The sequence below is a fragment of the Dryobates pubescens genome, chromosome 28, assembly GCF_014839835.1.
Source record: "Dryobates pubescens isolate bDryPub1 chromosome 28, bDryPub1.pri, whole genome shotgun sequence".
NCBI lineage: Eukaryota > Metazoa > Chordata > Aves > Piciformes > Picidae > Dryobates > Dryobates pubescens.
Window position 1 is genome coordinate 14,815,627 of NC_071639.1, and position 18,238 is coordinate 14,833,864.

Genomic DNA, 18,238 nt, shown 5'->3' on the forward strand with positions numbered 1-18,238 from the left:
CACAACCCTCCTGCAAACAAGAAGTATGGTGTCCCACGGGACCGTAGGCCATAGCCACTTGCCTTCAAAACACCGAGCACGGCGCTCACACTATCCCCACCTCAGCGCTTGGTTTGTAGAAGACTGGGTTTCGTGATATTGCGTTAACTGGCGAGGTGAGCTCATTGTGTTTCATACTGGAATGCTGGTGACATCAGGAGGTTCACAGTTTATTGCACACTAGCTTTTAAAGACAGCAATAAATAGAATAAATAAACATCTAGATCAGAACACAGCTTTTGAAGCTACAGGGAGAGCACAAATGTTTCTGTAACCTTTCCCTGGAGTTTGCTGCTTTAGAAATTAAACTGCATCACTCTTACAGTGTTCTGTGCTTCTGTTCCAGCCTGGGGTAAAAAAAAAAAATCTGACTAATCTCCCCTTATCTTTTGCTAAATGTTTATCATTGCTTATCCCTTATTCTCTTACTCCAGCAATGCTGCGCTCTGTGAGTTTAATCTTAAGTACTTGATCAGCTACTTTTCTTCATCAAGCTGTTCTGCATCACATCAGAGGAAGTTTTTCCAGTTAATCTTTTCCATTTTTTAACTCTCAGTAGGTGTGATTTGTAACATTTTGACCTGAAAGAATAAGCTGATTGATACCGACCTGTATCCATATGCTTATGTCATTGAAACAACCTTGCATATACAAATGTATACTGCAATCAGATATTTAAGTCTTAGCTGAAAGAAAAAAGTAATAAAATCAAATTATGCATGTTAAAAGTGGGCATTTCAAACAATCATCATGTTCTAATACTTACTAATTTGTTACTTGAGATCCTATTTATATACTGAGATTTTGATAGCAACTGCTATTTTTAAGGGTGCATGTTCATACCTGTCACATAAAATACATTAAAACCCCTCAAATTCATTAGTCTGAACAGTTGAATGGTTGAAATTGTCAGCCTGGCAACTTATTTACTAAATCTCAGCCTATGTATTTTCAAAAACCCACTGTTTGGTCTTATTTTTCTCCAGATTCATGAGTCATGGCAAGTTGTCCAGCTACAACTATTCAAAAAATTATATGAGAGAAACTGCAAAAACTTCTCAGCAAGCTGCCTCTAAACATCTGTTATTGCCAGCTGGGTTCAGTGCAAGAGGCCGATGTAATCAAAGGCTTCTGTTCAGATCTCTTCATCTTTGTAGCAGCTAACACCACTTACAGCCCTGGCCCCTGCAAACAACACCTGAGGCACGGTGAGACTTAAGTACACCCAAAACCTGCATGAATCCGGGCTGTAATCATTAAAATTGTTCATCTTCTCTATATCTGATTTCTTTATTCTTGAGAGGGTAAGAACAGATGTAATCCTAAAACAACTCAATGGAAGAATGTTAGGAAACATTTTGAGAAACAAAGACTGTCTGTTATTGCAACACCTTTTAAAAACTACATTTCTAGGTTCAGTACCCTTAAAAAGGGTGCAACTGATCCTGCTGGAATAATGTTAGGCATTGAATTTTACCATGTTCTTAAGAAGCAAGATGAACCATAAAAACCTCTACTGTCCTTTGTAACATTACACACATTTCAGACTGGAACACCACATTACTTTCTTAAAGTTCTCTCTGGCATTTAGAAGTTGTGTCCTCATTTTCCAGATAGGTGAAACAGCAAATGTAATGTTAAAAAAAGAAATGTTAACCATTACTACATTAAGGCTGGAACATAATTCACAGAAATAGTGGGAAATCTTGTTTAAAAATTATAGTAAACTATCAAATATTCTTCAGTGCACATAATTAGTATGTACATTATAATTTAAAACTGAGTATTGATGACTGCTGCTGCTGACACTTTAAAATCTCTTACAAAATATAAATAGGAGAACCAAGAGAGGACAGCTGATAACCCATGACATACGTCTGTCTTTTCCTTCCTTTTCCATCTCTTTTCCTTTTCTCTCCACTTGGTCTGAAGTTTCCTCTGGCTTCTTTTAAAAAGTGCACACACACGCACACAAATTAATCCCAAAACCATTTCTCTAAATTTCCAATGGATTTGTATTCCTGGTGTCTTTTCACATGATCGCAAGCAAGACATGCATGTGATTCCCAGAACCTAGGAAGATGCACTGAGAAATCCTTCTTCCAGTTGAAATAGCTAAGATACATCTTGTTATTTCTGTCTAGCATGAGAAGATACTCTGCCAGCTCTCTAGGGGAGAGAAAGTCTTCCACATGTATGAAAGAGTCTGCTGGAATGTAATTCTCATAGTTTTCTCTGGAGGGGCCCAGTACAACTGGTACTGATCCGGCCAGAAGAGCATTGTAAAGTTTCTCAGTGATGTAATCCTTGTGGATGGAATTTTCAAAGGAAAGGTAGAATTTGCAAGTGGAGATAGTTGGGATCAAGTTTTTGTCATTGACATAGTCTCCAAAGGCTTGCCCATAGGTGTGGATTTCAATGTATTTGCTAAGCTCATTGTAATACTTGACTCGAGCGTGCTCAGGGTTCCAGTTACTTACAACCCAACAGACCAAGTTTTCCTTACTTGGCACTTCAAATGTCAAGGAACTTGTTCCCACCATCATGAAGCCATAAGGCACCTGAATATCTGAATCACGCCGGTAAGTCAGGGTCAGGTTAAAGAGGTGTTCAATGCCACTCTTTTGTGGAGTGTGAGTTGGAGACTCCAAGTTCATCCAGATCCACTTCTGGAATGGTGGCCTGGCTTGCTGAGGTAAATTAGTCAGATCCCAGCTGATGTCCCTGTGATGAATGAGAACAGCATGGGATCTGTTATATAGTGAGCGGTCAATAGTCAGATGGCACCCATGGATGTTGAACATTGTTTGGCAGGATGATAGATCAAAAGTCTGACCAAATGGCCAAACCCAGATCAAAACAGTGGTTTCATTAAGATTATCAGTTTTGGAAGAAAAGAAACTCTTCATTTTCAAAACTGAACTGGCTGATTCTATAGGACCAGAGATCCAGCTATTTGTTGGTTTGATATAAATTAATATAAAGGCCATGAAGCAACCAAGGACAATGAAGACAATAAAAAATGGCCGGAAAATTCCTTTAGACGTCGATGTCATAATTTGTTCTGAGAAAAAAAGAGAGGAAGAGAAAATAACATCATATATTAAGTTACATACATGTATATATGCCTTGTTAAAGCAATCAGAGATCAGATTTTAAAATGGGTAGAACTTTGATATCACCGAGCTGTAACAGCAGAAATTCCCTGTAGGTGGACAGGGTAATAGCTTGCATGCTATTAATGAAAATGAGACAGTATTTCTGCTCTTCACATTAAAAGCTAATTGACGTAAATTAAAGCAGGATCCTAACATGTCATGCCTGATACAAATCAATATATATCTTGAAAATCCAAGAGTTTAAGACACACAAGAGAGACAGAATTACCCTTTGATTCTGTCCTTGTGTCTGTGTAAGGGACAACACGCAGCACTTTGGTCCATTTGTATTTGTGTATGGAGGATATAGAATTAGAGAAATGAAAAAGGAAGGGACTGGCACTTTAATTCTGTAATCAGTACAACTGTTAGAACACTAGCTCACGCCTGATGGCAACACAGGGATGAACTCCAAAATAGTGAGGAAAGGAAAGCACCAACATAGGTTCTAAGCTGCTCTGTTCCCATATGCAGCCTCACATAGTTCCCACATAAAAGTAAGTTTAAAGGAGGTATTCAAATATTTGGTTATGTTTCTGTGCCATAGCATACTCTGTTCTCTGCTTGAACTTCTAGAATGTTCATGGTGTTGCATTTGTGTAGGAAGTTTGGTAGGACCAACTTGCTGTTTGTGGTACTCAGACTACAATTACCAGCATTTCACAGCACTAAATAGGGAGTTCACCTGTTCTATCCCTTCCAGATCTGCTTCCTCACAGTGCCTTCCCGCCCTGTGAACCTGTCTGCTCTCTCCCGATCTGGGACCGTAGTTGTCAGATTTTGTCCTTCACAAAACCAGCAGTCTACAGTCAGTACAGTTTTTTTGAGTTTTCCATCTTTTGGTGTCAGGCATTATACAGACTCACACATCCATTAGCTATGTAGGCATCATTGGCATGCTTCACTTTGAAGCTACTGCTAATGAGATGGTAGGAAAGGGTTATAGAAGCAAGAGCCATTAAAACCTGGAATGAAAGGCCTTTGAGGAAGCGGAAGACCTGAGCAGACTCTTAAAAATGCCACTTACCTGTATCCCAAGGAGCTGGACAGGGTTTTGTCCCAGAATTATTTTTTTCTATCCCATTTTGTGTTAACTCCAGTAATAACTATTAAGATGTGCACAGGGAATAGCAGTAATTTTTCTGGATGAAGTGCTAACCACAGGTGCAGTAACTTCTGCACTTCACAGAGCTGACAGAGGAGCCCATGGAAGAAAACAGCAAATTCTACCTTCACGGCTTTTGGAGCCAAGTCCTGTACAGTCAGGCAGTAGTACAGTGGGAAGCACCTTTTGACAAATACTATTTTCTTGAGCGCTAGATTGTTTGTACTGCTAGGACATAAGTTGGGGGGGGTGGGGGTGTGCCCACTAGAATCCATGGGATTTGTTGTTGTTGTTGTTGTTTGGGGTTTTTTTGCACAGTATTCTCCAAAATGCAGAGAGTTTATTTATTTCCTTCTGTTCCATGCCCAAGATAGCCATCGATCCTCTGCTGTAATCCTCACTATAAAGGTGTCACTAAGGAGGCATTTGTTAAAAGACATCCAGCCAAGTAACCTCAGCTCACCCTTCCCCTTTCACGGCTTTACTTCAACACCAGAATCACAAATTTCCTTTTTATGGATCCCCTCCCCCATCCATCTCTGGCATGCCAGACTGGAAAGAAAAACTTTGTCAAAGAAATGTGTTTACCAAGACATGTGCCAACTTTGATAATTTTGTTATAAAGACCATTTCGGAGGGTCGTGGCATGGTAAGGATTTTCTAGGTGTTTTCATTCCAAGTTTAAAGTAGAGTATTTTGTCAGTACGAGACTCCTTTTCCCCATGCAAAGCTTATCAAGGCTCCTTTTTAAGTGCAAAACTTGGCATACCATTAGCAAGCAACTCCATTTAGCAGCAACAGAAACAAGGAGATAGTAACAGGCTAGCGGCAATGTTAACCCCAAGAACACCAGGACAGGCTTACAAAAATATATCTCTTTTGTGAATCTACCAAGTTCACTCAGGAATAAATCGGAATTTTATGGAAACTGTTTTACCATGGCTTCACTACAACACTTCTCAGCCATTCCAGAAGGGGTAGGCATGCTTTTTTCCCTGGTTATGCAACATTGCAAGATGGAGAAAGATGTGACCTTTTTGGTCAATGATGTCAGTACCTGTTTCCCTGGTATATTTTTGCACCAATTTCTCTGGCTATACCCTCAAGTTTTTTCCAGAGTGAGTCCAAAATTATCACAACTCCCAGTGCTAACTTTCATCACTAGCTGAGCACTGAGATTTTCCAAAGGAAAATGACAGTATTTTAAAATTAAGCTGAAGCAAAGATTTTTGTAGTCATGGGCAGTGAATAATGAATAAAAACCACTTGTTACTGTTCTCATCTTAGAATTTTTAAGTTCAGGGATAACTCTTCATCATTACTTGTTCTTAGGATAAGTCAAGAAGAAATATTTAACCTCAAGACTGTCTCTGAGGATCACTCCTGAGATCAGACTGGGTGTTTCTGGCGCAGAGAACTTAACAAGATTGAGAAGCAGAGGACATGGAGGCAAGCAGAGCTGTGAGAACTAGGCCCAGTTAGGACAGCAAGCTAGGTAGATATTCTGGACAGGTGAACTCAGTGGGCACTGATGGAAATCACACGCAAACAGTCGTTACTGTTAGAAGGAAAACTGATTTGAAGTTGATTTCTCTGTCCTCCAGCATTCCAGCAGCATCTGCTATGGGGGTCTGAGGAGTTTCTGTGTTGTTTATAAATTGTAAATATATATATGTACTGTACATATATTGTAGATTTTGTGCATACTTGTTGCATTACATATTTCTAGGTTTTAGTTTGCTTGTAAATACAGCTTCATTTGCTCCCAAAACCTTCGGAGCTAGTCTGGCAATTTTATTTGGGGGGGTGTAATTCTCTCAGATTAGTCGGGGGGGTAATTTCAACCTGCCACATACAGCAAAGGAAAAAGACTCTGCTTAGAGATCAGAGGAGGAGTACTTCCAAAATCTGAGTTAGATTGGATTTTTACAGGTGTCACTACACATGAAGAATACTTGTTCTGGTACTCATGAAATATTTAGAAGATTCCTTGTGGTTTATAGGAACGCTTCCTGCTTGAAGATGTTTATTTGAACGCCAGGTAAGCATTCATTCGATGTCTATGGTGCAAGCATTTAAACAGAAAGTAGAGAACTGCTTAACAGAACTTGTGTGCAGCTGATGGATATTGGAATATGAGTGCACTTGTGTGTTATTTAAGATGATAACAAATGGAATGTGTGCATCTGGAAAAGCAGGGTTTGGATGGGTGACCTTTACTTGCTGATGAAAGTAAAATGAAATAAATTACATTTCACCCTCTGAAACTGGTGGATAATACTGAATTTAACTGTAAGTATTTCACTAGGAGACTTCTAATAGGTTCTCAAAAAGGTCTCCCTTTTTTTTTTTTTTTTTTTTTTTTTTTACTGAATAGAGAATAAAATGTGGTAACCTCCCCAGAGACTTCTGGAAAGATACTTCAAATTGTCATTCTGTGCAATGAAGCAAGACAGAGTTTTGCAGAGCTGATGTGTTCATAGTGTGATTGCTCTAGCTAGATTTATTTTTCCATTGGGATTTTACATCTTCTTTTTATTTAACTGCACATATAAGAGAAATGATGTGAAAGGGATAGTGTGTGGGCAAATGAGGCTCAGAATTTAGCTTTGGAATACCTTGATTTAAAAACTCTAAGAACAATATAAATGTTTCCATTGTGATTATTGGTAGAAATGCAGAGGAAAGGGGGTTTATGTCTTTTACAAATTCCTGCAGTGCATAATGTGCTGTTCTCTGCTAGTGGAGGGCAAACTCAGATTTATTTAACAGCAACTATAAACTATGCTGAAAATCACTTTCTTGTTTTCATGGGACAAGGTGAAGTAAGTGCCCTCTATTTCCTCTTCTCTCTCCAGTGACCTTGGATTCTGATGCACTGGGCACAAAACTACATTTTGAGGGACCATCCAGGGGGACCTTGAACTTGGCAGGTTGCAGCACTTACATTTTTACCTTTCCCTTACCAGTTTGGAATCACTGTTCCTGAAGTTTCCCTAATGATTTGCCACAGTATAAATATAACCATTAAGCTATCAAGATGTCTATGCTCCAAACAGGCCAGGCTATGATGCCATCATAATCAGCATTATCAACAAAGCCACACAATTGTATGGTGAGCAACTAATACCAAACTGAACACAGCACACCAAAGTAATTCCTGCTGTAGCTGCCAAGGAGAAAAATCACTGAGATCAAGCAAAGAAAGGGAGGACTGGTAACTAAATGATAGAGTGAAAGCAATTCTTAGCCCTCTGTCTTTTGACTTTAATGGATTCCAAGCAGAATCATTCCAAATGGAAGGTTGAGGAGGAGTAACGAAGGCACTTTCTACTAAGAGCAAAAGGATACAGGTTTGTATCTCACAAATCTGGGCTTTTGTGATGCTCAGTCATCAGCGCTTGCCTCTTGCTTGGCAACTGTGAAAGCTGTCGTTACTCTCTGCCCCACTTTCTCTGCAGTAATGGTGCAGGTGTTTGCCACCCTGCATTGTAAGTCTGAAGGTGTATTTCCATTGTAAACACAGAGTATGAAACCCAGTATTTGAATGTCATTCCCACAGCTTGACTAACTTTGTGTCATTTTAGCACCATAACTGCATCAACTTTGGGCTTTGTGACTCATACTGCAGATTTCCAATCAAAATTACTCCGATGAGGGGAGCAGCATTATGGCAATCAAGCAGCAGAAAAGATTTCTAAATAATGCTAGCTTGTTTGACATCTCCACTGCACTGTACGGCAGAGATCTGAACAGCTAAACGTGGCAAGGAAGTACACATCACTGTGAGCTGCTCTGGCTTAGACAGCAACTGAGGAGCAATTACATATGGGCTTCAGTGCACCTCACTCCTGGAACCCCACAACATGGAATGATGGTAAAGAAACAGCAGAACAATAGTTGGACTTTATGGTGAACACTTCACTGACAAAACTTGGATGCAGGGGTCTCCAGATGAGGAAAGCCTAAGTGGCAGCTGAGACCGTACAGTGTGTCAGTTACTTGAGCACTTGGCTAAACTGATGCTGCTGCAGCTTGCTTGTTAGATCTGGAAGCTTCCATATGATGCAGCGGTGAGCTGCAGACATAACCCTTCCTGGTATTGGTTGGCATAGCACTGTGACACAGATGACCAGCCTGCAGCACTGCATATTGAATGAAGATGCAGATGTTATCTTCTGCTTTGAGCACCAGTGTCTTTGTAACCAAACTTGGGGACTGAAAGCACCACAGTATTGACTAAGCTGATGCTTCTTGCACTTACAGTGACAGAATGTGTTCTAATTAGTATTTTAGGTATTCCTTTTAGATGTATGACCACATCAGACCCTACTTTCTGGAAGTGAGTATCATAACATTCAAATTATTGACCACACATATGTTTAGATTGCACAACTTTGACAGTACTTCCTCTCTGCTGAGTAATCTTATCTGTGATGATGGTCTCTTCCTTTTTTACACATTTATCAGGTTTCACAAGGTTCAGGTTTCTCCCTAGGTAGCAACAGCTAGAAATACATATATTTTTGTCTTCTCCTCCCCTCCCCCAATCATTATGACAGATGCTAAGTAAAATCACAATTACCCACAAAACTTATGGGAGAAATTGGATAATTCTTTAGATCATGCACTTGTGCTTATCCTTTTAACACAGTCCTTCAGAATTTGCACTGCATGAGTTCATAATCTGTCAGGACAAAGACAACATTTTAATACAGCTTTTTCATGCCCCTTTTCTGTTTTGCAGGTTCTAAGACTAAATGAAGGCAGAACAATTCTGTCCAACTTTTCACAGAGTTCTATGCATTCTTTTGGTGTGGGACGAGACAGATGAGTTCTGTCTTACTTTGTCAGTTTAAAGGCATGTCACTCTGTGTAGATAGTAACAGCACAGGTTGGTCCAATATTCCCTAATCCTTCCAAGAAGACCTGCCACCCTGTACTACAGCAAAGCATACTATTAAGAACTGTTTAATCTACACACTGCTGATACAATGCCACAGAATGAGATTGCAACATTTTCCCTGCATGTCAGTAAATAATGTCTGAATTGTCAGCTCTTTTAAGAAATGAAGGTTCCTCGCAAGTAGCACCCAGAACTCGCTCACAATTTTAAAACATGCACTGTCCCCAAACTCCCTGTTATTCATAGCTCTGTGGAGAAAGATTGGTTTAGAGTGCATTTTTCAAATGAATTTTAGCCTCTTCTCGCTACACAGCCTACTGTATGTAAACTAGCTAAAGAAGACAAAATAATTCATTAGTATTCCACTGACCTTTTAGACAGACTGCATGCAAATACTGAAGGCTAATTTACAGCTAAATTAATTGAGATAACACAAAATATAGAAGGTCAGATGGTTTTCTTTCAAGTCTTTCATTCTGAACAACACACCAATTCTTAGTTTTATCCTTTTACTTTTTTTTTTTTTTAAAGTCCTTCTCTGCATCCCAAGACACAAAAAAAGATTTATGAAAGCAAAGAATAATGAATCCCAAAGGTGCTTTAGTTCCGACCTCAAAACAAAATAATGCCTGTGAGAGGCTCCAAGTTCTGTCATTCAGTCTTAAGTATTCTTTTTCCTATTTCTGCAGACATCTTTTCCTTAAGTCATAAATAAATGCAAAGCTTTTAATGATGCATTAGCCCAAAGGCTGGAATGTCGAGGGGGTGAAAAAACCTAAGAAAGGGCATTAAGAGGAAAAGGGCCAAATCAGAAAACTGGTAAAATAGAGCAGTGATTGCAAGCTACAGGAATATATATGCCAGTACTTGTGGCTGTTTCCATGGAATGACATCTTAGCTGAATCCATTCAATTTTATGCAGAAGACTGAAAGTGATAAAATACTGAATTAGAATCTAAAAGCTTGTCTGTGCTGGGTGGATATGGTCGTTTTTTGCCTTGTGAGTACTGGAAGCCTCCATAGGCTGTTATTGACTGAGTAGCCCTATCAGATGATGTGGTGTCTCCCTTTCAACCGTAAGTGATCATGACTCTTTTCCATGGCTCTGTCCTCTAAGAGTCATTGATCACTTTTTAGATTTTAAGCCCAGAAGAGAACACTACAGTCATTTTGTCTGACCTGTGATGTGACACAGGCAGTAGGGCCTCACTCAGTAACATCTACAAGAAGTCCAATAACTTATGGTGGAATACAGCACATGTTTTAGAAATAAACCAATATTGATTTTAAAATGTTGCATGATGGACAGAAAATCTACTGCTTTCCTTCATAAATTGACCCAATGGTTATTTTCTCTCACTGATACAAATGTCTCCTATTTCCACTTCCAACATGCCTGTATGTAAACCACAGGCAGTGGTTTCTGTTGTAGTTACAAATAACTTGGCATCCACTAGCCCTCCACTACTGCATGCTCCTATTTTATTACTGTCTTACAGGGCAATCTCTTTACGTTTACCCCTTTTAGGTAGGTTGCTTCCTCTAATATTTTCTAATGAGGGAGGGTTGGAACCCCATGATTCATTCACTGGAGGAACTTAAAGGTTGGATTTTCAGCCTGCTCCTTGGAACTGTGAACCAGAGATCTTCGATGTACAGAGACAATATAAGCCTTTGAGTCTTGCTTGGTATTTAGCTGTGTGTACACAAACAACCCAGCAGTCTGTCTTAATGAATATGACAAAACCAATGCATATTGAAGTTATATAGTCCAAAGAGGTTTCCCTACCAGTATGAGCTGTCCAACAGGCTGCAGTAAGAGAGATTCCCAGCAGAGAAAGGCTAGAAAGTACCAAAATATGTCATATTTTCTGGACTGTAATACCTACTGCGTTGACCCTGGCAACATCATTGTGACTCCAGCTTACCTTCATCTGCATCTATCACAGAATCACAGAATCACCAAGGTTGGAAAGAGACCTCAAAGATCATCAAGTCCAACCTGTAATATTGCCAAAAATTAAAAATACAACTACTTTATTTTGTATACACTTTAAAATCTTGAGGTGTGGTGTGTATTATTAAGGGCTAGAAATTAGGTCTAAACTTGAAATATGTTTAGCAACTGCTCAGATAAATGCACTGGCTGAAGAAATTATTGTCTGGAGTACAGATGTGAGATGATGGATGGACACAACACGGGGAACAGAGAGTCTGAAGGAAAACCTGGTAGAAAGGGATAAATTGTACATGTTCAATTCTTACAGAAGCAGTGACTCATTTTGGTTAGAAAAGACCTCTAAGATCCTCAAGTCCAACTATCTTAGAAGAGTATTTTCTTATCTCTGTCAAAATGTAGGCTAAATAGATACAAGAATGAAATTGCCTGGAATACCTCTGTGAAGAGGCTAGCAGGAAGTGGCAGGAGCAGACATGCAGCCTGCTTATTCTTTACACTCTGAAATGAGTTAGGGAAAGCCTGGCAAGCTGGAGATATCTGTGAAAATGATGAAATTGGGGGGGTGGGGGGGGGAGGGGGAGGGAATGGAGTTTCGTTCATAGGAATAGAAAAATAAGTTACGTGTGTCTTAAGCCTCTTACCTCCGCTCTTTCCCTTCAGCAATTAGGAAATTAGTAAATTCAGTTTGTAAATGATACTGCTATACGTGCACTAACAAACTCACACAACTTTGAAGAGCTCTGTCCTTTCTTGGTTTTAACCTTGCAGTCATGCCATCTGGACATGTGCAATGGCTGTTTAAATAATTTCCTTTTCAAGCTGACCTTGGGTTGACTTCTTCATATTCCACATAACTGATTACATTCAGTGGTAATTTTTTTCAGGTAGTCTAACATATTCTCAATCTATTTTCCTGTACTTGCAAAAAAATCTAATTTTAAAATAAATTTGCACATGTAAAGTTTTGCTATTTCCTTTGCATGTATAATTATACTTGTGGCACTGTTCAGGCACCTTCAGAGCCTTCAAAAGAGGTGTAAAGATCTGCCTGTGGATGTCTTCACAAAAGTAACTCTGGTATCATCTTTGAAAGGTACAGGTAATGATGATGGAACGATGGCAAACCCACGTTCTCTAAGATCAGGCCTGTAGCACTACGTATGTTCCAACAGATTAATGTCTCCATCTCAGTGCTGTCTCAGACATCTACTCTGTCCTGAACATTTCCTGAATCCTTGTCCTATGCTCAAGCAATCCCAACTCAGCAGGCCTGTTGAATTACTGAATAAAACTGAAATGGCATGCATTTTGCCTAAAAAAAATTGATTTTGTGTTGTAATCTATATTCAGAAGTTATAATAAATTAATTAAAAGACCATCTGAAACCTCTCAGGTAATTTTCAAACACAAGGAGAACCTCCCTTGTAGTGATGCTGCTGTCCCTGTCACTCTGTGAAGGTATTTTAATCAGACACATTTTCTCCTCTAAAATGAAAAGGAGAAATATGAGGCTATGCTCTGTGCTTACTGTCAGTAATGCATAAATCTGCTGGCATAAATAGGACGTGCAGTGTGCCAGTCAGTGGCACAAACCCAGGATATTATTTCACTGGAAGTACAGCAGCCTATAGCAAAGTGAAAACATGCTCTGTGTAGGCTGCCCTGTGTAAAAGAAAGCCCAGATGCAGAAGGATTTAGCTGACACCTTTGGCAACATACCAGAGGGGCATTAATTGCAGTTGGGAACAGTACCCTCTAAAACAGCAGCTTAGACGAGGTGATCACCCACCAACGACAAAATCTGATGTCTGTCTTAAAGCTGCTTCTCTCTCCACACCTTTCTTTCAGTCTTGTTGAGGATCTTGACAAGTAACTGTCCTGGATATCTCCATTTGGGTTTCAAAGCAAACATAAATCAAATCAACCAAAAGCCATATCCAATTAATTATAAAGGATGCTGCTGATAGTGCCTGTCTCAGCCTTAACTAAAAATCTTATCAGGCAAGTTCTATAACCAGATGTAAGACCACAGGAGTTTTTGCACTTGCAGTTTTTGACTGGTCAAACAAAGCTATAACTTCTGGAATATATATCTTTACCTTTTATTAAAGACAAGAAGAGGCTCTACAACATGCAACCAGTCCACCACAAACACACATAACAAGAGTGCTTTGAATTTGAGTCTAGACTGTGAGAATCCCAAGCTTCTGATTAACTCTCATTTTGTTTGCCTTGAACAAACAGGAGATGATATTTTAAAACAACAGCCAGAACCACAACAACAAATTCTGAGCATTTCTGTGAACATACACGAGAACATTTCCACATATTTCTGGCAACTTTATGGCAAAATTAGCTGGCTAGGTCTAAATGATACTGCTATAATACATTTTTTGCACAAAATACCCTGGAGAAGGACAAATAAAATCAGTAAAGGCAAAGGACAGAGCAATCAACATATGGAAATATAAGTAACCCCAAATGAGGACACATAAAGGGCACAAAGGAAGTAAGTTATAGAATTGGAAACGGAAAGAGAAAGGAGGCAGACAGAGGGAGAATGAATACATGTTAGAAACAGGGAAGCTTTTAATAAGACTGTCCCCTGAGCTTGAATTTGTTCTTTTTGCTCAAAAGTATGACCTCACATAGACAAGAATCATTCTATTGTAGCAAGGAAATTTTATAATTTTTATTGCAATTTACACAATTCAAGAGATGTACAGGGCATCATGTACAACAAATTCTATCTTGAGCACAGAGGGAGTTGCAGATGAAAATACAGAGAAGAATGAACCCTAGGAACTCATAGCTAAGCCCACACCATGTCTCCACGGTGTGACTTCCTTTCAGTGCAAAGTTATATAGTTCCAGGTAAATGACCGTGCACAACGTGTGAAGCCCTGCTAATCATGCATAGCACTGCTCTGGATGGATTCTGGTAGCACTGGAAGCACCATCAAAGCAAGAATCATTGTAGGGCTCACAAGCTATTTAGAGGGATATCAACCCTCTGACAGTGTTTCATCTGAAGAAAAGGAACTGCTCAAACTGCCCAACTGGGAGGCCAGTTAATTGTATCCCACAGAAGTCAAACAGATGCGAACACTTGTCTTTTAGAAAGCTCAAACAGTTTTTCACACAGTACTGAAGTAGGCAGTGCTTCCAGGCTGAGGCAATTCAATATGGTTTATTCTTCTGGGGACTAGAGATGCTCACATTACCCGTGAGAGAAAATATTCAAGAGGTAGTTTAATACCCTCAATTGCTCAGAGGAACTGATAGTATAAGAAGATGCTGGTAGATCACCACTCCCACTGAAGGAAAGTTACTTTTAAAGGTTAACAGCATATCATTTACAGTAATTTTTTTTCTGTATTTCAGCAAAATGTGCTGAGCTCTCCCAAAACTCAGACTAAAAAGCATATCGATTCATAATTTTTTCCCAGTTCTTGAAATTCCTTCACTATTCCTTCACTCTCCTAGAACTTCTGCTCTAATGTGATATGATGGGAAAGCCCCATTACTGAATAGTATTAGCTACAGAAGTGCTCATTGAAGACTACTTAAGTAAGCAAGTATTGGGTAATCTCAAAAAATAAACTTTAGAAGACTATATTTTTTAAAACGTGAAAAAGTTACGCCTCTTCATTCCTTTCATGTATTTTCTGTCAGTGAAAGAACCCAACTGAAAAAGAATTTCTTTTAATCTTGTGGCAAATTTAAGTGTCTGCACTGGAATTTAGCGAGTAGGTTAATGTCCCCCCAATTGCACCTCAATTACATACACTCCAGTGCTTGCATTTAGATCTTTGTTCTTCTTAACAAATCAATAAATAATTCAGCTCCCTTAAGAATAAGCTATTAAACCAAAATCCAGTGGATTTTAGGAGACGTATGTTTGAACTTTCTAAATAATGTTGGAAATATTTCAACACTTGTTCAAAGTTTGTACAAAATCATGCTCTCAATGAGACCACTACAGCTTCCTGAGGAGGGGCAGTAGAGGGAGAGTTGCTGGTCTGTTTGGGATCCAGTGATAGGATGCGTGGGAATGGTTTGGGCTGGACATTAGGAAACATTTCTTTAGCAAGAGGGTGGTCAGACTGTGGAAGAGATGATGGATGCTCCAAGTCTGTCATAGTTTCAGAGGCAGCTGGATAATGCCCTTAATAACATGGCCTTAACTTGGTCAGGCCTGAACTGGTCAGACTGTTGGACTAGATGATCATGTAGGTCCTTTCTAGCTGAAACAGTCTATTCTAGCAACACAGTGCTCATAAACTGCAGACTGCAAGTAACCAGCTATAGATAAGAACTTCCAGCCAGACATGGACACTTCATCTCTTTGGCAGCAAGTATTTCCAAGAGCTTTCTGCTGAGCACAGAAGTAACTTCTGGTTTCCTTCAGTTTGGCTTCCAGTAGCTGTTCTCCATTCCTAGATGGATTGTTTCTACAAGCTGCAGTTGATAACTGCTTGTGCCTCGGTCCTTATAGGAATAGAAACATAACTGAGATGATACTAAAAGGTTGCTAGGAAACAGCCAGATTATGAGGAGGAGGAGCACAGTATCCTGACCTCTCTTCCTCAGGATTTCTCTACTGTTTGTCAATCAGGATTGCCTTTGACAATGTGCCAGTTGCTGGTGCTGCTAAGGAAATTCTTTTTAAAAAGATCGGGAATGTTTCTTGTACCTGTGTTTAGTAAGACAAATGCAAAATTGCCTCTATGACAAGATTTTGGAACCTGGTAGATTATTTAACGTGTTATATAGTACATGTTTTATACTTCATACCTCTCTTTAGGGCATACCTGCAGTGACTATTTCGAGTGTCTTTCAGCAGTGCATTAAGCAATCTGAGTAATGCTTGTTACATGTTTATTCTTTCATTCCTCTCCTCAGGGGAAGACCTGTCTCCTGTGCAATGTTTTGTTCTACAACGGGTATTGTTTGTCTGACTGTTTGTCTAAATATTTATATCACCGAAGAAAAGGTTAAGAAAATCCAATTTGCACTTGGAAAAGAAGGTGGTACTCATGCATGTGCTGGTCCTTGCCTCTTGGTGAAGTTGATTTCTGAGTCCCAGGCTGACTCCATAAATAGTAGAATTTTCTCATAAAATTCTTACTTCATCTGTTATGATATTTTAATACTTTAGTTATGTTACTGCTGCCTAATCTGTATTTCAGACAACAGAGAGCTTTTCAGAGCAATGGCAGTGGCTTTCCCAATAGCAAGAAAGGCCCCCAAAGGCACAGCACATCTGCCTGAGATCTGCTTTGCAGCAATCAGGACCACGTGCCCATCCCAGAACATCTGGAAAGGCCACGAGGCTCAGGATTAGAATATTGGTGAAACTGAAAAGAAAGGGGTTGAGCAGATGTTAGACAGTTCAGAAAGGAAGGCTGCCCCTTGCAGCAATGAGTGGAACAGTATTTCTTTGTTAATACAACTCAGACTTATTTGTCTTCCTTTTCATATGGCAAACAGCTTCTCATGTTTTTTTTTCTTTGCAACTTACAATCACCTTTAAAATGCAAAAGAAAGTAATGGATCAAACGTAGTTTCACAAGCACTGTCCAGAGGAAAAATGTGATGACTCCTCCAGGAGACTAACATTTTTTAAATTGTCTTTTCTCCCTTTATCTTTTAATAGAGATTAATTGTAGTTTGTCAAAACTACATTTGAAATCCCTACTCTTCTGAAAGAACATAAAAATTACCCTTTTACCTACCCTACACTACTAGAGAAAAACACCTGTTCCCTTTTTCTGTCCTGTGTTTAAAAATGTTAACATCACAGGGATGTAAACTGGCAGATTGTTTCATTTTGCATCCTCCCATACCCTGAAATAAAATTTGACAATTGTAAATGTATCTCTCTAAGACTGCAGTTTCTGTGATCTCACTAGTTAGTTATAAGTAAATCCAAGATAAGCAAGAAATATGACCTTGGTCCCACTGGTGACAGTGAGGCACTTATCGTTTACCACAGCGGAAGAGATGGGTCCCATGGCTTAATTACAGAGCACTGCTGTGGGCCACAGGACTGAACAGAAGTGCCAAAAAGAGTTTACTGCCATTTCAGTGGTACAGAATTTGCTGTCAAAAAGCAAAATGTAAAAATGAGTATTTGGGAAAAAATCTAGGAGGAAAAGTCAAAATTGCAGTGTACTCTACCTTCAAAAAAGCAAGCTACTGGAAACCTACTGCTGTTCTTGTCCTTACCTGACTATCCTCTTGTCTGGTATTCCTTCATACTTTGCTGCATTCTTAGCTGGATGAGTGAAAAGTTTATTTCAGTTTTCTCCTGTTTCTTAGCTGATTCATATCAGTTGTAGCAGTATCGGTCCCAGAAAAAAAAAAAAAAAAAAAAGTCTATCTGTACTGGACTTGTTTCATAGTATGTACCTTCAAAAGCAGCTTTTGTAACTTCTGTATAACATCTGACACCGCTTCATTTTCCATTTCTAGATACTTGAAAAAACAGAACTGATGACCATCTAAACCTTTTCTGTTAAAAATGTTTATAATCTGGGGGTTGGAGCCTTTCCAGGGAGAAACTTGCCATTATATTTTCCCCAACTTAAAAGCCAATTCATGATTTCCCCCCTGCTCATATCAGGCATTGTTTCTATTTCAGAATTCTCCCCTGTAAAGTTACACACCCTCACTTTTTAATATCTGGTTGAAATTTCAATTCCTCCTATTTAGGTAAAATGTGTTTGATCAGGAAATGGATGTGAAAAGCCTTACTGTGATGATCTGAAGGGAACTTTAGGAAAAGTTAAGAGGCATAATAAGGCTAAGAACAAGAGGGCTTGTGGTTACTTTTTATAAACATATCAAAGATAATTACTTAATTCCTCTAAGTATTTACCGTATCCTTGCTTCAAGCAGGGAAACTACTTGTCTTTCAACTGAGGTTCCACGCTTCTGCTTAGTTCAGCTGGGAACTGGGCTATCCCTATGGACTCAACTCACGACCTCTTGCTGCAAAAAAGGTCAATCAAACACTACCAGTTATATCATATTTCGTGGTTTATTTTGTTAATGTGTTTATGAGT

The 18,238-nt window shown here is 39.2% G+C and overlaps 1 protein-coding gene across 1 annotated transcript in view; it reads right to left on the bottom strand.

Annotated features, from left to right (window-relative positions):
* Positions 1–644: 644 nt before the first annotated feature.
* The window catches only part of FUT9 (fucosyltransferase 9), a 32,756-nt gene continuing 15,162 nt past the window's right edge, over positions 645–18,238 (bottom strand). Inside the window, exon 2 of the mRNA XM_054174100.1 lies at positions 645–3,103. Coding sequence (XP_054030075.1) covers positions 2,016–3,103 — 1,088 coding nt within the window. The 3' untranslated portion in view covers positions 645–2,015. The remainder of the gene's footprint in view (positions 3,104–18,238) is intronic.